This window comes from Euleptes europaea, chromosome 4, assembly GCF_029931775.1.
Source record: "Euleptes europaea isolate rEulEur1 chromosome 4, rEulEur1.hap1, whole genome shotgun sequence".
Lineage (NCBI taxonomy): Eukaryota > Metazoa > Chordata > Lepidosauria > Squamata > Sphaerodactylidae > Euleptes > Euleptes europaea.
Window position 1 is genome coordinate 12,517,104 of NC_079315.1, and position 18,813 is coordinate 12,535,916.

At 43.4% G+C, this 18,813-nt stretch overlaps 4 protein-coding genes across 4 annotated transcripts; all 4 read left to right on the forward strand.

Moving 5' to 3' along the window:
• Positions 1-752: 752 nt before the first annotated feature.
• LOC130476523 (taste receptor type 2 member 7-like) lies at positions 753-1,691 on the forward strand. Its single transcript, XM_056848468.1, has one exon. It carries the CDS (start codon positions 753-755, stop codon positions 1,689-1,691), a length of 939 nt encoding a protein of 312 aa, XP_056704446.1.
• Positions 1,692-3,470: 1,779 nt separating this feature from the next.
• Positions 3,471-4,412, forward strand: LOC130476525 (taste receptor type 2 member 7-like). The gene has a single exon (XM_056848470.1). It carries the CDS (start codon positions 3,471-3,473, stop codon positions 4,410-4,412), a length of 942 nt encoding a protein of 313 aa, XP_056704448.1.
• Positions 4,413-5,745: 1,333 nt separating this feature from the next.
• On the forward strand, positions 5,746-6,675 carry LOC130476526 (taste receptor type 2 member 41-like). The gene has a single exon (XM_056848471.1). The coding sequence runs from the start codon at positions 5,746-5,748 to the stop codon at positions 6,673-6,675; it is 930 nt and encodes a 309-aa protein (XP_056704449.1).
• A 7,907-nt stretch (positions 6,676-14,582) lies between these two features.
• Positions 14,583-15,518, forward strand: LOC130476527 (taste receptor type 2 member 40-like). Its single transcript, XM_056848472.1, has one exon. It carries the CDS (start codon positions 14,583-14,585, stop codon positions 15,516-15,518), a length of 936 nt encoding a protein of 311 aa, XP_056704450.1.
• Positions 15,519-18,813: the final 3,295 nt, after the last annotated feature.

Here is an 18,813-nt window from a genome sequence, read left to right on the forward strand (position 1 = left end):
CTGAGGAAGCCTGTTCCACTGAGGAACCGCTCTGTTAGAAAATTCTTCCTAATGTCTAGATGGAAACTCTTTTGATTTAATTTCAGCCCGTTGGTTCTGGTCCGACCTTCTTGGGCAACAGAAAACTCGGCACCCTCCTCTATATGACTGCCCTTCAAGTACTTGGGGAGGGTTATTATATCCCCTCTCAGTCTTCTCCTCTTCAGGCTAAATATATCCAGCTCCTTCAACTTTTCCTCATAGGACTTGGTCTCCAGACCCCTCACCATCTTTGTTGCCCTCCTCTGGACATGTTCCAGCTTATCTACATCTTTCTTAAATGGTGGTGCCCAAAACTGAACACAGTACTCTATGTGAGGTTTAACCAGAGCAGAGTAAAGTGATACCATCACTTCGCGTGATCTGGACACTATACTTCTGTTGATGAAGAGTACGATCCGGATTGAAGTTCAAAGCTCTTTGTACACCCAGTTCCAGATGTCCGAAAGGCCTGTGAAAATGGCCCGCAAAGAGTTGTCATGCTCTTGGTTGTGCAAGTCTGAAAAAAATCCCTGGGCAGATGTGTACAACATGATACCTGCATCATTAGTAACAGAATCCTTCTAACATTTGCATCTCGCTCTATGTATAGCATGCCATGACCATTAAAATAGCCCCTAAAGCCGGAGTTTTCACTGCTAAACATCATACTGAAACCAGGAGAGCAACAATTAAAATCCACTTGTTCCCTTCTCAGATATTTCTCTCCAAAGATGGCAGAGATGGACAGGAACATGTTTTTTCCACTGGGTATCTTTTTTCTGATCATTTTTTGGATCGAGTCTGCTGTTATCCTGTTAGGGAATGGATTCATCATCGTCGTGAACGGCCAGAGCTGGCTCCAAAGCAAGGAGATGCTCCCTTGTGATTTTCTCTTGACCGCTCTGAGCCTCTCCAGATTTCTCTTGCAGTGGATTATCGTGAGCAGCCAACTGGTGTATTTCAGCTTTCCAGAGACATACTTAGGTAGCATAAAACACAAGGCATTCACCTTTTCCTGGGTGTATTTGAACATGATCAGCCTCTGGTGTGTTACGTGGCTCAGTGTTTTCTACTGTGTGAAGGTGTGCAACTTTGCCCACCCTCTCTTTGCATGGCTGAAGCCAAGAATTGGGATCCTGGCGCCCAGATTCCTTGGAATATCAGTTCTAGCTTTCATAGTCTGTTCTATTCCAATCATGGGACAATGTGAAGAGAAAAAATACCACAATCTCACCAGAAATCTAGCAGAGAACAACAGCCAAAGTGAGGCTCACGACAACTGCTCATTTATGGTGTTAAGTCCTCTTAAGTACTGCTTTACAGCCATCAGTTTCAGCATATGTGTATCTGCGTCCATTCTTTTGCTTCTCTCTCTGTGGAGGCACACAAGGAACCTGAAGAAGAGCGGCCTCAGCACCAAGGACCTCAGCACTCAGGCCCACCTCAGCGTCATGAAGCCTTTGCTTCTCTTGCTTGTCTTCTACGTTGTACATTTTGCTGCCATGATCATTGCTGTGGGTGATATTTTCCAGTATGGCAAATTTGAGCGGCTTATTTCTGACATCGTCTTGGCTTTGTATCCTTCGGCACACTCCGTCATCTTGATAACCACCTATCCCAAACTGAAAAAAGCATGCGTCCATATTATAAACCCGAGAAGTGCTTCCTAAACAGAAGAAGAAGAGTTTGTTTTTATATGCCGACTTTCTCTACCACTTAAGGAAGACTCAAACCATCTTACAATCTCCTTCCCTTCCCCCCCTCCACAAAAGACACCCTGTGAGGTAGGTGGGGCTGAGAGAGCTCTAAGAGAGCTGTGACTAGCTCAAGGCCACCCAGCTGTAATGTTTATTGATACAGCACAAGCCAGACAACAATATAAATATACTCTTATAAAATACAAAATTATAGGACGCCAGGCATACTTATATAAATTATACCTTATTATAGCAATTAAAATTCCTTGCATGGCAAGAGGTTAAAAATTAGTGTTCATCTAAGTTTCCGAGGCCCATTCTTAAGTGGCGAGATCACCCAGCTGGCTTCATGTGTAGAAGTGGGAAACCAACCAGGTTCACCAGATTAGCGTCCACCGCTCATGTGTAGGAGTGGGGAATCAAACCCGGTTCTCCAGATTAGGGTCCACCGCTCTAAACCACCGCTCTTAACCACTACACCACACTGGAAAATGTGCAAGATGTGTGTGAGTTTTTATCTTGTCCAATATTTTATTTTTTGTTTTTGTTTCTCTGATGCAAAATGCCTATAGCATTGAAGTTATTGAGTGAGCCGTCATGAGCACTGTTTTCAGTATAAGCAGGTGAAGTGAAGTACGCAATGTAAGAATGGAAGGTAGCTTATACAAGCTTAAGCCTATAAAACATACGATGCAGTGTAATTCAGAACAAAATACACATGTGCAAGTCTAAGTATGGAAGGCCAGAAAAGGGGAGAAGATTGCCACACCCTAAGTAAAAATAATTCCCAGGCATAACTTCCAGACAATTGCATTTCTTGCTTGCTGTCTGTCTCAAAAAAGTATTTTCTTTATTGTGTGCACAAATTCATAAAATGATTAAAACCCAAAGCCCCATCCAGGTATTATGGCCACCATATCTTTGCTTTTTAATCTTTCTATGAATTTGTGCACACAATAAAATACTATTTTGTTATTTTATGATAGCTGCTCAACCTTTTTGATTGCTAACCTGGTTTTGTGGGTTTGGTTTGGTTCCCTTCTTCCTTATTTGAGTTTTCCTTGCTGTCTCTTCACATCAAATACATGTCTTTAAAAACTGGAGAGAGGGCATGCTTAGACAGCATTTTCTACAACGGATTCCTCATTCAAGCTCACTAGGATGCAGCAAAACAAATAGTTTAATCCTTCACCAAAACTATGGCTCATCCGTATTCAAATATTGCAACATGTAACATGACCTATTTGAATACCCAGGAGAAGCAAAACTAGCAAAGGCTAGCAAAGCCACAAACAGAAATGGATCTTGATTCACAGAGTGACAATAACGGGTGGCAAAATGTTCAGCACCCCTTAGTATTCTTTGTCTGGTCGTTTTTGAAATGATGACAGTCGTTGGTCTACCAGGGAATGGATTTATCTTAGCTGTGAACAGCTACAGTTGGCTCCGTAGTGGGAAACTTATCGATTGTGGTTTTCTCCTGCCTTGCCTGAGCATCTCCATATTTGTGGTGCAAGGGCTTCTCATGATGGACCACTGTCTTTATTTCAGCTCTCCAAGGACTTGGCGTATACATGCAACACAATGCACAGCCACGTCATTGGCTGGAAAAAACCACTTAAGATTTGCATCTCTCTCTCTATGTAACATGACCTATTTGAATACCCAGCAGAAGCCAAACCAGATAAAAGCTAGCAAACTCACAAACAGAAACCGACCTTGATTCGCAGAGTGACAATAATAGGTGGCAATATGTCAGGACCCCTTGGTATTCTCGGTCTGGTCATTTTTGGAGTGATATCCACTGTTGGCCTACTAGGGAATGGATTTATCATAGCTGTGAATGGCCACAATTGGCTCCACAGCCAGAAACTGATCCCTTGTGGTCTTCTCCTGACCTGTCTGAGCATCTCCAGATTTCTGGTGCAAGGGCTTCTCCTGATGAACCAATGTGTTTACCTCATCTCTCCGAAGACTTATGAATTTAGCTGTGCAGAACAGATCATGAACATGGCCTGGAACTACTGCAACATGGCCAGCTTCTCCTGCGACACCACTCTCCATGTTTTCTACTGCCTGAAGGTCACCACGTTTGCTCGCCCCCCTTTCCCCTGGTTGAAGTCAAGGATTGACAGGCTGGTGCCAAGACTGCTTACAATTCCCTGTGTCGCTTTTGTGGTTTTATCTCTCCCTTCGTACGTGGATTATGTGAATGGAGGAAAATGCGGCACTCTGACAGGAAACCTAACAGAGCACAGGAACCTCAAAACCAGGGAAACGTTTAGCAAGTTCGCCCCTGTCCAGTTCACTCTCCCTACCCTCTGCTTCATCATATGCTTAGCTGCATCCCTTCTTTTGTTCATCTCTCTATGGAGGCACACAAGGAACATGAGAGAGAACGGCCTGGACACGAAGGATCTCAGCACTCGGGCCCATCTGAATGTCATGAAGTCTCTGCTGGGCTTTCTTTTCTTCTTTGTTGTATATTTTGTTGCCTTGGTTGTTACGGTTTCAAAAGATTTTAGGCTGGGAAGCCTTGGTCATCTGACCGCCATCGTCCTGTTATCTTCCTATCCTTCTGCTCATTCAATCATGATAATAGTGACCAATCCCAAACTGAAAGAAACAGGTGTTCGGTTCCTGAACATCGGGAAAAGATTCCCATTTTCTTCTAGTGGCACCAGCACCGAATGAAGCCTTCGTGACGCAAAAGCCACAGAGCTCACCGTTTGCAAGCACTTGCTGTATTTTATTGGTTTCTGTTTCTATAAATAGAGTAGTAAATGAAGTTGGCATTTGACTGTCTTCCTGGATGCTTCTAGAAACCTCTCCCCACCCCCCGACTGATTCCTCTGTGTTCAATGGAACACCCCCAGTTTGCATTTCAGTCCTTGCCTGGCATGATCTACTCTAAATTGGAGCAATAGCTTGTACTGTAAGGTAACCTTTGTAATTTAAATATTGAGTGTTTAAGTGAAAGATGTACCACATTGAGACTTTTCAGAGAATCTTTGTCATACATGTTAAGTCCCTCATGTTGAGTTATACTAACGTGGTGTAGTTTTTAGGAGCAGAGGACTCTAATCTGGAGAACTGGGTTTGATTCCCCACTCCTCCGCATGAGTGGCGGACTCTAATCTGATGAACCAGGTTGGTTTCCCCACTCCTCCACCTGAAGCCTGCTGAGTGACCTTGGGCTAGTTACACATCTCTCCGAACTCTCTTAGCCTCACCTACCTCACAAGGTGTCTGTTGTGGAGAGAGGAAGGGAAGACAGTTTGAGTCTCCTTAAAGGTAGAGAAAATTGGGGTATAAAAACCAACTCTCCCTCTATTCTTTGTAATCCAGTAATCTCTGTACCAATATTCATATTTCTAGCTCGCATCAAAAGTAATCATTTAAGGGTCAGCTATATGCATTCCAGTGAAAGGTGGAGAAGTACAACTTTTCAGATTTGTACATTGATGTGGGTGGGCAACATCTGTACCACATTTCATCATAGTTTACAACCCACGTTGTATGCAAACAGTTTCGATGCCACAGAGACTGCATGACTATCAGGACCTAATTACCAATGGCAAATGGCCATGAGTAGACCTTCCATCTTTTTAAATTGTTACTGAAAAGGGGATCCGCTTGGAGGGGAGAAGCAGTGCTTAGAGAAGTGTGTGTCTCAACCAGGTCGCTTCTTCCTGAACCTCAAAAGGAACACTACAATCTTTGCCAGCGTTGTAGGCTAATAAAAGCTAAGTGTTCCCTCCAAGCCAAATAAGACTTTTTAAATGTATTGCACTCAAGACTTAATATGAACTATATGAACAAATCCCTACGCAGATCTGTACAACATGATACCTTCATCATTAGTAACAGAATCCTTCTAACATTTGCATCTCGCTCTATGTATAGCATGCCATGACCATTAAAATAGCCCCTAAAGCCAGAGTTTTCACTGCTAAACATCATACTGAAACCAGGAGAGCAACAATTAAAATCCACTTGTTCCCTTTTCAGATATTTCTCTCCGAAGATGGCAGCGATGGATGGAAACACGTTTTCCCCACTGGCTATCTTTTTTCTATTTGTTTTTGAGATGGAGTCCATTGTTTCCCTCTTAGGGAATGGATTCATCATGGTTGTGAACGGCTATGGCTGGCTGCAAAGCAAGAAGATGCTCCCTTGTGATTTCCTACTGACCACTCTGAGCCTCTCCAGATTTCTTCGGCAGTGGGTTTCCATGAGCAGCCAATTTGTGTATTTTAGCTCTTCAGACGTATATAGTAAAAAACTGCAGTTACTCATCTTCTCATGGATATATTTGAACATAGCCAGCCTCTGGTGTGTCACGTGGCTCAATGTCTTCTACTGTGTGAAGGTGACCAACTTTGCTCATCCTCTCTTTGCACGGTTGAAGCTAAGAATTGGGGCGTGGATGCCCAGATGCCTTGGAATATCCCTCCTGGCTTTCATAATCTGCTCTGTTCATCCAGTCATGAGGTGTTTTGAAGATGAAAAATGCCGCAATCTCACAGGAAACTTGCCAGAGAAAACCAGCGAAAGTGGGGCTCAAGGCAATTTTGCAGTTTCATTATTACAGATTGCTTTTACTGCCATCAGTTTCGGCCTATGTGTATCTGCTTCTGTTCTTTTGCTTGTCTCTTTGTGGAAGCACACAAGGAACCTGAAGAAGAGCGGCCTCAGCACCAAGGACCTCGGCACTCAGGCCCACCTCAAGGTCATCAAGCCTCTGCTCTTCTTGCTCGTCTTCTACATTTTACATTTTGCTGCCATGATCATTGCCTTTACTAACATTCTCTGGTTTGGAAAACATGCGTGGCTTATTTCTGACATCGTCCTGTCTTTCTATCCTTCTGTACACTCAGTCATACTGATATTCACCAATCCGAAACTGAAAAAAGCATACATCCACATTATAAACTTCAGAAGAAGGGCTTCCTAAAGGGAAGGGAAAGACGGTAGATAGGTGTGTGTTTATCCTGGCTCTTTTTATTTGTTTAAATTGTTCTCTTGTTTTTTTTTTTTTTTTTTGCATTGAGGTTACTGATTGAGCCATCTTGAACATTGTTTTCAATGTAAATTAAGTAAAATACGCCGAGTGAGAATGGTAGGTTGCTTACTTACGTTGAAGACTACACATCCTTGTATGCACTGTGTCTGGCTGCTTTGTTCTATTGTGCTTAATAAACCCATTTCATTGCATATCTAACCAGTTGTTTGTGGTTGGTCTCCATCCAGTTGGAATCCGCACTGAACATTACGATTGACTTTTAAAAGAAAAAAAGAAGTAGAAGAGTTGGTTTTTATATGCCAACTTTCCCCACCACTTAAGGAAGAATCGAACCAGCTTACAATCACCTTCTCTTCCCCTCCCCACAACAGACACCTTGTGAGGTAGGTGGGGCTGAGACAGCTCCTAAGAGAGCTGTGACTTGCCCAAGGTCACCCAGCTGGCTTCATGTGGGGAAACCAACCCAGTTCACCAGATTAGCGTCCACCGCTCATGTGGAGGAGTGGGGAATCAAACCCGGTTCTCCAGATTAGTGCTCCAAACCACTGCTCTTATCCACTACACCACGCCAGCTTACAATTACAGTGGTCTTAGTGTAGCAGCAGCAAAGATTTCATCCCTTTTTTCTACCTGAGTTTGCAAGTTGAATAGAGATTATGCACCTGCTGTTTAGGTCATTCTTTGTCTTAGATAGTTGGAAAAGTTACAGAAAAAAAGACCTGAGAAAGTGCTTTTTAAGAGTTCTGATTGGCCTTCTATCTTGGTATCTCAGATGACCTCATAGGTACTTGCTGACTGGTCATTAGCATCTGTGCTGTTATCTCTTATTAGAAGTAACCAAACGGATATTTAGAAATAGTCACATGACTGTTAGAATCAGCTTTAGAAAATGATAAGATTGATCATTTTATCTATAAATTAGCACTCCTGTAAGAAGCAAATCAGATTTCCTAGGATTGAAGTCTCAAAATGCAGAGATTGAAGAATTAAGATCTCTTTGTGAGATTGGGTATTTTTTGGACTTATTTGATAATCCCTAAAAGCAGAAACAAAGGGCTAAAAACTAATTTGTTTTAAATATTATAACCAATGATGATATGAATTAAAATGTTAGGAACAATGATTTTATTAGCATGCCTGTCTATTCTATCTATTGGGTTAATTATCTTTTGTCTTTATTGTTTAATGTCTTGCATAATAAAAAGAATCTATTCTTTATTTAATAAAAGATTAAAAGATTCTACAGGTGTTTTGGTCCGCTGTTGTTGGTAGCTCAAGAGGAGCAAACAGGACTCGGGGTCCACAAAGATTATTTATTGTATTATAAAAAGCCAAAGAAAGAGGAGTAACTTTTTTTTTCTGGCAAGATAAAGCAAAGAGAGATGTGAGACTGCTATCTTTTTAGAAGCAGAGCTTCTGAGGGAATTTTCAGTGCCATCTGTCTGGTGTTGAGAGATAAATAATTCTCACGTTACTTTAGTACACCTGAATATTTTCACAGAGTACTCAACTCGTGGGCAACAATGAAATTCCCTCTGCCCTGTCTCATTTGAAGAACTCCACAAGCAAAAGGAGTTATCCTCCAATCAGTGGCGGACCTACATTTTTGGGGCCCTGAAGCTTGAACTGTTATGGAGCCCCCTTCGCAACCAGCAATAGGGCATCGTCCAACAAGGTCCAAAGGGCCTGGCTGCCCTTGCAAGGACCTTGAGGCCGAAATGGCGGAGAACAGGGTGGTGGATTGGAGTCCTTGAAAACTGCCATACAGTGATGAAATAAAACTATAGAACTATTAAGCCATGCACCAGAGAAGGATTTGAGGATCCAGCTGCCAAAATGTAGGCTATGAATAGATTCTGGCGAGCTCAGAGAGCCCTTAAAGCTGATGGTTGGGGCGCTGCAAGCCCCCGAGAAAATTTTGAAATTTGACCAATTACAGGGACATTTTGAGGCCACACGAAATGGGTATTAGAGCATATTCTAAGGTCAAGATTAAGGACTTCAACCCATTGGCTTATGATTCTATCACTAAAAAAAACTTGCATTGATTTTGTTCAGAAATTCACTCATTAAAAAAAAAGTTGCTTCAGGGGGCCCCTCCGGGATTAGGGTACCTGAAGCTTAAGCTTCATTAGTTTCACAGTAGATCTGCTTCTGCCTCCAATGCAAGAAGACTGGAAGAAGCTACCATCCACAGACAGCTCCTTGGCCCTTCAAACTAGGCTGCAGGCTCGGATCTACGTTTGTTTTTTTTGAAGGGGGGAAAAAGTACAAAATGATGCCCCCCCCATATGGTACACACATATTTTTCTTTATATGTGTGTGTGTGTGACCCTTTTTTTGTTGTAAAAGGGCCAAGTTAGTGACCACAGGATTTTAGATGCCCCCATTCAAAACCTGAAACACTTGAACACTTAAATAAGTGACATTTATTTAGAGGGGAGGGTAACAATAAAGTCAGACTGGGAGTGTGAAACAAAGTAGTGTGAATAACAATTATATTAATCAGGGGAGGGGGCGTGGCTCAGTGGTAGACCATCTGCTTGGCATGCAGAAAGTCCCAGGTTCAATCCCTGGCATCTCCAGTTAAAAGGACTAGGTAAGTAGGTGATGTGAAAGACCCCTGCCTGAGACCCTGGAGAGCCGCTGCCGGTCTGAGTAGACAATACTGACTTTGATGAACCAAGGGTCCGATTCAGTATAAGGCTGCTTCATGATTTTGGGGAAGGGCTGTGACCCAATGGTAGAGCATCTGCTCGGCATGCAGACGGTCCCAGGTTCAATCCCCGGCATCTCCAGTTCAAGAGACCGGGCAAGTAGGTGATGGGAAAGACCTCTGCCTGAGACCCTGGAGAGCCGCTGCCGGCCTGAGCAGACAATACTGACTTGGATGGACCGAGGGTCTGATTCAGTATGAGGCAGCTTCATGTGTTCATGTGTGTAACCAGTCCCAAAGTCAGTGGGGAAAGAGAAGGAAGCCTTTTTAGTCTCTGGGTTCTGGTTCACAAACTGCAGACAGGCTCCATTCTCCTCCCAGTCACTGAGAGAAACCCCTTTTCCTCCCAGTCACAGCAGAAGTCCCAGTAACATTCAGAAGGCTCAGCCCAGAAGACGGCCACTCTTCTGCCAGCTGCCGTTCCCTGCGTCCTCGGCCGTTTCTTCCCTTGAGATTTTTCTTGATGTGACAGCAAGGTAGACTTCCCCTGACTATGGAAGATCCACTGATTTAGCAATTTGTAATAATCTCTTTTCCTTTCTGTAAAATGTATTAGGGCAACCAGGGAATAGCTTGTTGCTGGGCAGAATATCTCTGTATGTCTGTGTGCTAAGGAATTGGGGCAAGAGTCATGGAGGGTTAGAGTAAACCATAACAAGAACTGGGTGAAACTGTTATTCTACTGTTACTCTACTGCCGCCTCGATGTCTGGAGTGTTATCAGCGCTACCCTGAATGCTGATGGGTTGTCATATCTTGAATTTGGATAAATATCCCTTCCTCAGTATGATCGGGGCTCAGAGATTTCTGCCCATTAGGGCCTCTGAGTCAGCAGCTGCAAGTAAACTGTTTTCTTGAAATAACGATCTCCGGTCTCTCTCTCCCCCCACGAACCCTCGTTTGCCATATCATTGAAATTCCCCACAACACCAGGAGGAAAAAACCCTCAGCTCCCCATCTAGCTGAGTCTCCCTCTTTGAGACCTCCCTCTTCTTCCACTGCCTGTTGCCAGGCAAAAAAAAAAAAACCCTTTTCTTTGCCTCCCTTGTAATAAGCTCCTCCCTCTTCTTCCATTGCCTGTTGCCAGGCCAAAAAAAACACCCTTTTCTTTGCCTCCCTTGTAATAAGCTCCTCCCTCTTCTTCCATTGCCTGTTGCCAGGCAAAAAAAAAAACCCTTTTCTTTGCCTCCCTTGTAATAAGCTCCTCCCTCTTCTTCCATTGCCTGTTGCCAGGCCAAAAAAAACACCCTTTTCTTTGCCTCCCTTGTAATAAGCTCCTCCCTCTTCTTCCATTGCCTGTTGCCAGGCAAAAAAAAAACTTTTCTTTGCCTCCCTTGTAATAAGCTCCTCCCTCTTCTTCCATTGCCTGTTGCCAGGCAAAAAACAACAACACCTTTTCTTTGCCTCCTTTGTAATAAGCTCCTCCCTCTTCTTCCACTGCCTGTTGCCAGGCAAAAAAAAAACAAACCCTTTTCTTTGCCTCCCTTGTAATAAGCTCCTCCCTCTTCTTCCATTGCCTGTTGCCAGGCAAAAAAAAAACCCTTTTGTTTGCCTCCTTTGTAATAATCTCCTCCCTCTTCTTCCACTGCCTGTTGCCTGGCAAAGAAACTCACCCTGTAATAAGCACCTCCCTATAGAGGGCAGCGTTCCCAGGCTAGTATTTCATAACTATGCCAGAGAAGAAGAAGAAGAAGAAGAAGAAGAAGAGGTGGTTTTTATATGCTGACTTTCTCTACCACTTAAGGGAGACTCAAACCGGCTTGCAATCGCCTTCCCTTCCCTGCAGCAGACACCCTGTGAGGTAGATGAGGCTCAGAGATTTCTGAGAGAGCTGTGACTAGCCCAAGGTCACCTAGCTGGCTTCATGTGCAGGAGCGGGGAAACAAATCCAGTTCACCAGATGAGCCTCCGCCGCTCATGTGGAGGAGTGGGGAATCGAACCCGGTTCTCCAGATCAGACTCCACCGCTCCAAACCACCGCTCTTAACCGCTACACCACTCTGGCTCTCAAGGCAATACACTTTTCAACAGAAATATTTTTTTTTTACAAGGCTTACATATGCATATAATCAGCGCATATAATATACATCTATAATCAACCACGCTTTTAAACGATAGAATAAATGGTGTGGGCCTCCATGGACCATGAATATTGAATAATTACACTTTCATATTCTCTTATCTATTTAATTCACAGTGGGTAGCCGGGTTAGTCTGCCTGCAGTAGAAGAAAAGGGCAAGTAGCACCTTAAAGACTAACAAAAATATTTTCTGGTCGGGTATGAGCTTAGCTGTGGCTCACGAAAGCTCATACCCTACCAGAAAATATTTTTGTTAGTCTTTAAGGTGCTACTGGACTCTTGCTCTTATCTATTTATTATCTATGAATAATTACACTTGACACTTGTCAAAAGTGTAGGCTGTTAGGGCGCATAAAGGAGAAAGTTGAGAGCCTGGATGATCGGACTTCTACCTAGGGTTGCCAGCCTCCAGGTACTAGCTGGAGATCTCCCACTATTACAACTGATCTCCAGGAGATAGAGATCAGTTCCCTTGGAGAAAATGCCCGCTTTGGCAATTGGGTTTTGTTACATTGAAGTCCCTCCCCTCCCCAAACCCCACCCTCCTCCGACTCCACCCCCAAAATCTCCAGGTATTTCCCAACATGGAGCTGGCAACCCTACTGCTACCCTTCATGAGATCAAGGAAGGAGATAATTAAATTAACAGCAGCCATGAGGCCCTGCAAAGGGATGGGGCGACTAGTGAGAGGGACAACAGAGTGGATGACTTCCCTAACAAGAATGGGTGACTTAATAGTAACTAGCAGGCTAGAGTTGGTAGATGTTAGGTGGTGTGGACATCAGGGGGAAGGGACCATGCCCTCCTTGAATTCCTTTTGCTGTTGGAAGCCAGTGGAGTTCATACAGATTGTTGTGCCTAGAAAAACGCTAGGTCAGATCAAAGATAGCGCACTGGAGATCAGGAAGTAGTTTAACAGCTTGCTCTATTTAATGGTACCAAATTTAAACAAACTAGCCAGGATCAAGTCTCTCCAGCCAATACCCCAGAGGGTCACACTGCAAAAAGAAATCATCATTCTGTGCTTCAAGCAGCACCCTTTATACAATTTTAGCAAGAAAGATACTTTTCTTAAATCACCCCATATGTCATTGTTAAACAATCAGTCGCTGTAAAGCTACTCCAAAGCTGTTCTTTAGCTGAGGCGTAGAGTTCCCGTTACATAGATAATAACCTTAGCAACGCAGAGGAATCCGGCAGCTCCTACTTGTTATAAACTTAACAAGACTAACTGAATTTGCAAGTAAAGACAGAAGACAGAGGCGGGGGGGGGGGGTGATTCTTGACACTCGTTTATCTACACAAGTGTTCTGTCTAAAAGAGGGATTCCTGTACCTGTTCATGTACACAGGCAGTTCATAGTGCCACAGGTAAAATACCTTTATTGTGGGCACTTCAAGATCAATAGCTGAACATAAATGTATGATTTTAGGAAGACAAACTTTAATGGACTCAGAGGCATGATGAGTAGAGTTGCCAACCTCCAGGTACTAGCTGATCTCTAGCTGATAGACATCAGTTCACCTGGAGAAAATAGCGGCTTTGGCAATTGGACTCTATGGCAATGAAGACCCTCCCCTCCCTAAACCCTGCCCTCCTAAGGCTCCACCCCAAAACCTCCAGGTATTTCTTAATCCAGAGCTGGCAACCCTAACTTTGAGAGTCATTCCATGGCAAAAATGCTGGAAGGGAGAGGAGCAAGTGAAGGGTGGGCTCTCCTAAAGCAAGAGCTCTTGTAAACTCAAGGCGTCAGTATTCCAGTAAGATGGAAATGTGGTAGAGAATTCACTACAATTGAACTTTTTTTTGCTTTTTTCCCTGCTAAGCTTCTCACAGCATCGTCATAATTAATGTTATTTGCCACATCACTTTCTATAGACAATGTAGACAGGCTTGATAAAGTTTGGCAGGATAGGGCCCTTAAATGTCAAAGGCCTCGAAGAGAAGGGATTTGTTACCTTTTGCTTGTCATCAAGGAACAAGTTTGCATTCTAGACTAACTCCCATTATGCAGATCTGTATTAAATTCTTGTGGGAAGAATCCCAAGTAGTGTTTGAAAAACAGTGAGTGTTCTAAACAGAAAAGTCAGCAGGAAGACATGGCAAAGGATTAAGACAACTCCATCCACGAAGGTAATTCCTTGACAAAAAAACATATATCTGCAAAGCTCAATGACTTGGCTGATTGCTATGTCTGTAGAACCAAATGTGAAAATATAGTAAGAAGAAGAAGAAGAAGAAGAAGAAGAAGAAGAAGAAGAAGAAGAAGAAGAAGAAGAAGAAGAAGAAGAAGAAGAAGAATTGGTTTTTATACCCTGGTTTTCTCTACCTTTAAGGAGACTCAAAGTGGCTTACAATCGCCTTCCCTTCCTCTCCCCACAACAGACACTCTGTGAGGTACGTGGGACTGAGAGAGATCTGAAAGAACTGTGACTAGCCCAAGGTCACCCAGCAAGCTTCATGTGGAGGAGTGGGGAAACCAACCCGGTTTACCAGATCAGAGTCTGCCACTCATGTGGAGAAGTGGGGAATCAAACCTGGTTCTCCAGATTAGAGACCATCGCTCTTAACCACTACACCACGCTGGTTACTTGCAGGCAATTATTTCCATAAAGGGATCCTCACATAACATACAAAAGCTGACCTGTAGATTATAGGAGAAACAATTGCTTGACAGTCCTTCACACAATACATTGTGTTCCCCTCACAATGTATGTGTGCATGATGCAGAATGGAGCTTTTTGTAAATCCAGCTTCTGATGTTCCAAAGCATGGTGAAAGTTGCACACAAACTGTTGTCATACTCTTGGTAGTATAACTCTGGACAAATCCCTGAGCAAATGTAAACAACACGATACCTGCATCATTAGTAACAGAATCCTTCAAACATTTGCATCTCGCTCTATGTATAGCATGCCATGACCATTAATCTAGCCCCAAACGCCAGAGTTTTCATTGCTGAACATCAGAACGAAACCAGGAGAGCACTAATTAAAATCCACTTGTTCCCTTCTCAGATATTTCTCTCCGAAGGTGGCAATGATGGACAGAAACATGTTTTCCCCACTGGGTGTCTTTTTTCTGGTCGTTTTTGGGATCGAGTCTATTGTTTCCCTCTTAGGGAATGGATTCATCATGGTTGTGTATGGCTACAGCTGGCTGCAAAGCAAGAAGATGCTCCCTTGTGATTTCCTACTGACCACTCTGAGCCTCTCCAGATTTCTTTGGCAATGGGTTTCCATGAGCAGTGAATTTCTATATTTCGACTCTCCAGAGACATACATGCATAGTACAAAACACCAGGTAGTCACCATTTCCTGGATGTATTTGAACACAGCCAACCTTTGGTGTGCCACCTGGCTCAATGTCTTCTACTGTGTGAAGGTGACCAACTTTGCTCATCCTCTCTTTGCCTGGCTGAAGCTAAGAATTGGGGCGTTGGTGCCCAGATGCCTCGGAATATCTCTCCTAGCTTTCATAATCTGCTCTATATATCCTGTCTTGAGGTCCTTTGAAGATGAAAAATGCCGCAATTTCACAGGAAACCTGCCAGAGAACACCAGCCAAAGTGAGGCTCAAGTCCACTACTATTTTAAGGTTTTACATGTTCTCCTACTTTATTTTACTGCCATCAGTTTTAGCATCTGCTTGACAGCGTCCAGTGTTTTGCTTCTCTCTCTGTGGAGGCACACAAGAAACCTGAAGAAGAGCTGCCTCAGCACCAAGGACCTCAGCACTCAGGCCCACCTCAACGTCATCAAGCCTTTGCTTCTCTCGCTCTTCTTCTACATTCTACATTATGCTGCCATGATCATTGCCTTCACTAATACTCTCAAGTTCGGCAGTCCTGAGCGGCAGATTTCTGACATCGTCGTGGCTTTGTATCCTTCTGCGCATGCCGTCATCTTGATATTCACCAATCCCAAACTGAATAAAGCATACATCCGTGTTATAAACTTCATAAGAAGGGCTTCCTAAAGTGAAAGGAAAGACAGTTAGATATGTGTGCGTTTATCCTGGCTATTTATATTTGTTTAAATTGTTCCCTTCCCTTCCCCCCCCCTTTTTTGCATTGTGTCTAGCATAAATAGTGGCTGATGAAGCCAGACACAAAACGTGACAGAGATATCTAGATCGCACGTTCCAGTTTCTCCTACACATCCTGAACATTGTGCATCATTACCTTAGTCCGGCTGCGGACTTTGGACTCTGGCAGATACAAGGTTGCATTTTGGGTTTTTGGGTGTTGTATTCTCGTGTTGTGATTTCATGTTTGTATTTCCATTTGACTATATGTATTGTGAATATTACACAGAGTATTTATGAGCCTTGGTGCTATTTGAATATCCAGCAGAAGCCAAACCAGGCAAAGGCTAACAAACCCACAAACAGAAACAGATCTTGATTCGCAGAGTGACAATAATGGGTGTCAAAATGTCAGCACCCCTTAGTATTCTCTGTCTGGTATTTTTTGGTATGATGTCCATTGTTGGCCTATTAGGGAATGGATTTATCATAGCTGTGAATGGCTACAGTTGGCTCCACAGCCGAAAACTGATCCCTTGTGGTCTTCTCCTGCCCTGTCTGAGCATCTCTGGATTCCTTTTTTAAAATTTGTTTTTAATTTTTCAACACAATATAAAACATACAACAAAAAAACACGCAAACTACCCCACACAATTGTTCTACCTATCAATACAAGTCTTAGACAAGTTACTGTTTGTAAGTAGCTGAAATAAATATAAACCTTCTAACCTAAACTACGGTAATATAAAACCATTAAATACTTACGAAGCATAATATTAATTAGTTAACACCCTATTATCCTGCCATATACATTTATGATTTTACCTAGGATACTGCACTTTCATGTTTACTGATGTCAGAAATTTACTTATATAATATTTAGCATGCAGAATAATAATAAAATAAAGAGTAAAAGTAATAAAATACTTACATGTATCATAACCTTATTTAGTTATCTCATTAGAATGTAATTATTCTGTATAATAACACTAAACTGTCTTCAATTGTTAATTGTGAGAAAGTCATCTCATATTATAACTTTCCACTTGACAGAATTACTTCGCAATATACTCATAATTTCCAGTGCTTTGTAAAGTCTTCTCTCGGTTTTTTATTGACAAATGTTTGCCAGCTTGGCCATCACTACACGTTCTGCAAGTTTGTCTAGCCAATTGCTCAACGTTGGAATTTTTTCTTGCTTCCAGTTATGGGCAAGGACCATTCTTGCTGCAGTTATCGTGATGTATCTAATCATTTCTGACTCATTTTTCTCAATCTCGGGTGGTAGAATTCCTAAGAGCAGACTCTTTGGGTTCAACAAAAAGTCCCTCTTTAATATTCCTCCTCGGGAGGTGGTAAGCTCTCCTTCCCTGGAGGTTTTTAAGCAGAAGCTAGATGTCCATATGTCAGCAATGCTGATTCTATAACCTTAGGCAGTTCATGGGAGGGCATCTTGGTCATCTTCTGGGCATGGAGTAAGGGTCGCTGGGGGTGTGTGGGGGAGGTAGTTGTGAAATTCCTGCATTGTGCAGGGGGTTGGACTAGATGACCCTGGTGGTCCCTTCCAACTCTATGAGTCTATGATTTTTTGTATCTCCTGGTGTACCTCAATCCAAAATTTTCTTATTTTAGTCCAAGACCACCAGCAGTGCACATTGCCTGGCAAAATGGCCCCAAACGTACAAGGGCGTTAAACTTCTTTCTGGCAGGTGCCAATGACCCCAACAGCTCAGTCTCTGCAATTGCTCCAGTAAGGAGGGGCCACCTTCCCACCCCCTTTGTCCTTCCCCCTTTTCTCTTCCCCTCTCCTCCAGTTTTCTCAGAAATGTTGCCCTAGCATTTCCATCAGCCTTGCCTCACAGGGATGCTTCAAGGATCATCTGAGGTACTTGGAGGAAAAATGGGATAAAAATGCACTGGATGGATCTTGAACACATGAAGCTGCCTTATACTGAATCAGACCCTTGATCCATCAGAGTCAGTATGGTCTATTCAGACCCGCAGCAGCTCTCCAGGGTCTCAGGCAGAGGTCTTTCCCATCACCTACTTGCCTAGTCCCTTTAACTGGAGACGCTGGGGATTGAACCTGGGACTTTCTGCATGCCAAGCAGATGCTCTACCACTGAGCCACAGCTTCTCCCTCTTCTGATGTTTCTGAAGGGCTCCAAAACAGCTGTGAGTGCAGGGAGTAGAACAGATTAGGGTTGAAGTGCTAGGGCAGAGATTAGCTCACATTACCATTTCACCAACAGAAACAGCCCTGGGAGTTCCTGTTACAGTAAGTGGTGGGAAAATGACAGGTAAGATATACTTAGAAAAAGCAGGCCTCATAGCTCCCCCCACCCCCAAGCACAAGGCTGCTGCCATTCAGACAGGAGATGCTACGGAAGAGGAAGAGCCATTCTTCCAACCAATTGCCACATCCTTTCTGGAGATCAACAGGCCCTTAGATCAACAGCATAGAGAAGTTACCTGTGCACCTCCATTATACCTCCTTCCTGGATGCTCAGGTTTCAGTAAATGCACCACAGGTCCAGGCTCTGAACGGGGTGGGGTGGGGTACAACCAACCAATAGGTACACCTCATAATAAGGCAAGTGTGGGAGGCTGTGCCAGTATGGAGATCAGTATTAAATTTTTGTGGGAAGAATCCCAAGTAGTGTTTGAAAAACAGTGAGTGTTTTGACCAGTAAAAGTCAGCAGGAAGACACAGCAAAGGATTAAGACGACTCCATCCACGAAGGTAATTCCTTGACATAAAATCATATCTCTTTGTAAAGCTCAACGGTTTAGCTGATTGCTGTGTCTGAATAACCAATTGTGAGAGTATAGGAAGAGGGAGAAGAAGGAGAAGGAGGTTTTTTTTTTTATACCATGATTTTCTCTACCACTTAAGGGAGAATCAAAGCAGCTTACAATTGCCTTCCCTTCCCGTCCCCACAACAGACACCTTGGGAGGTAGGTAGGGCTGAGAGAGTTCTGAAAGAACTGTGACTAGCCCAAAGTCACCCAGCAGGCTTCATGTGGAGGTGTGGGGAATAGGGTTGCCAGGTCCCTCTTTGCTACTGGCGGGAGGTTTTTGGGGCGGAGTCTGAGGAGTGAAGGGTTTGGGGAGGGGAGGGACTTCAGTGCCATAGAGTCCAATTGCCAAAGCGGCCATTTTCTCCAGGGGAACTGATCTCTATTGGCTGGAGATCAGTTGTAATAGCAGGAGATCTCCTACCACTACCTGGATGTTGGCAACCCT

Excerpts from the sequence above, each read along its gene's own strand:
- LOC130476523 (XM_056848468.1), top strand. The coding sequence starts at position 753 with ATGGCAGAGATGGACAGGAACATGTTTTTTCCACTGGGTATCTTTTTT.
- LOC130476525 (XM_056848470.1), top strand. The coding sequence starts at position 3,471 with ATGTCAGGACCCCTTGGTATTCTCGGTCTGGTCATTTTTGGAGTGATA.
- LOC130476526 (XM_056848471.1), top strand. The coding sequence starts at position 5,746 with ATGGCAGCGATGGATGGAAACACGTTTTCCCCACTGGCTATCTTTTTT.
- LOC130476527 (XM_056848472.1), top strand. The coding sequence starts at position 14,583 with ATGGACAGAAACATGTTTTCCCCACTGGGTGTCTTTTTTCTGGTCGTT.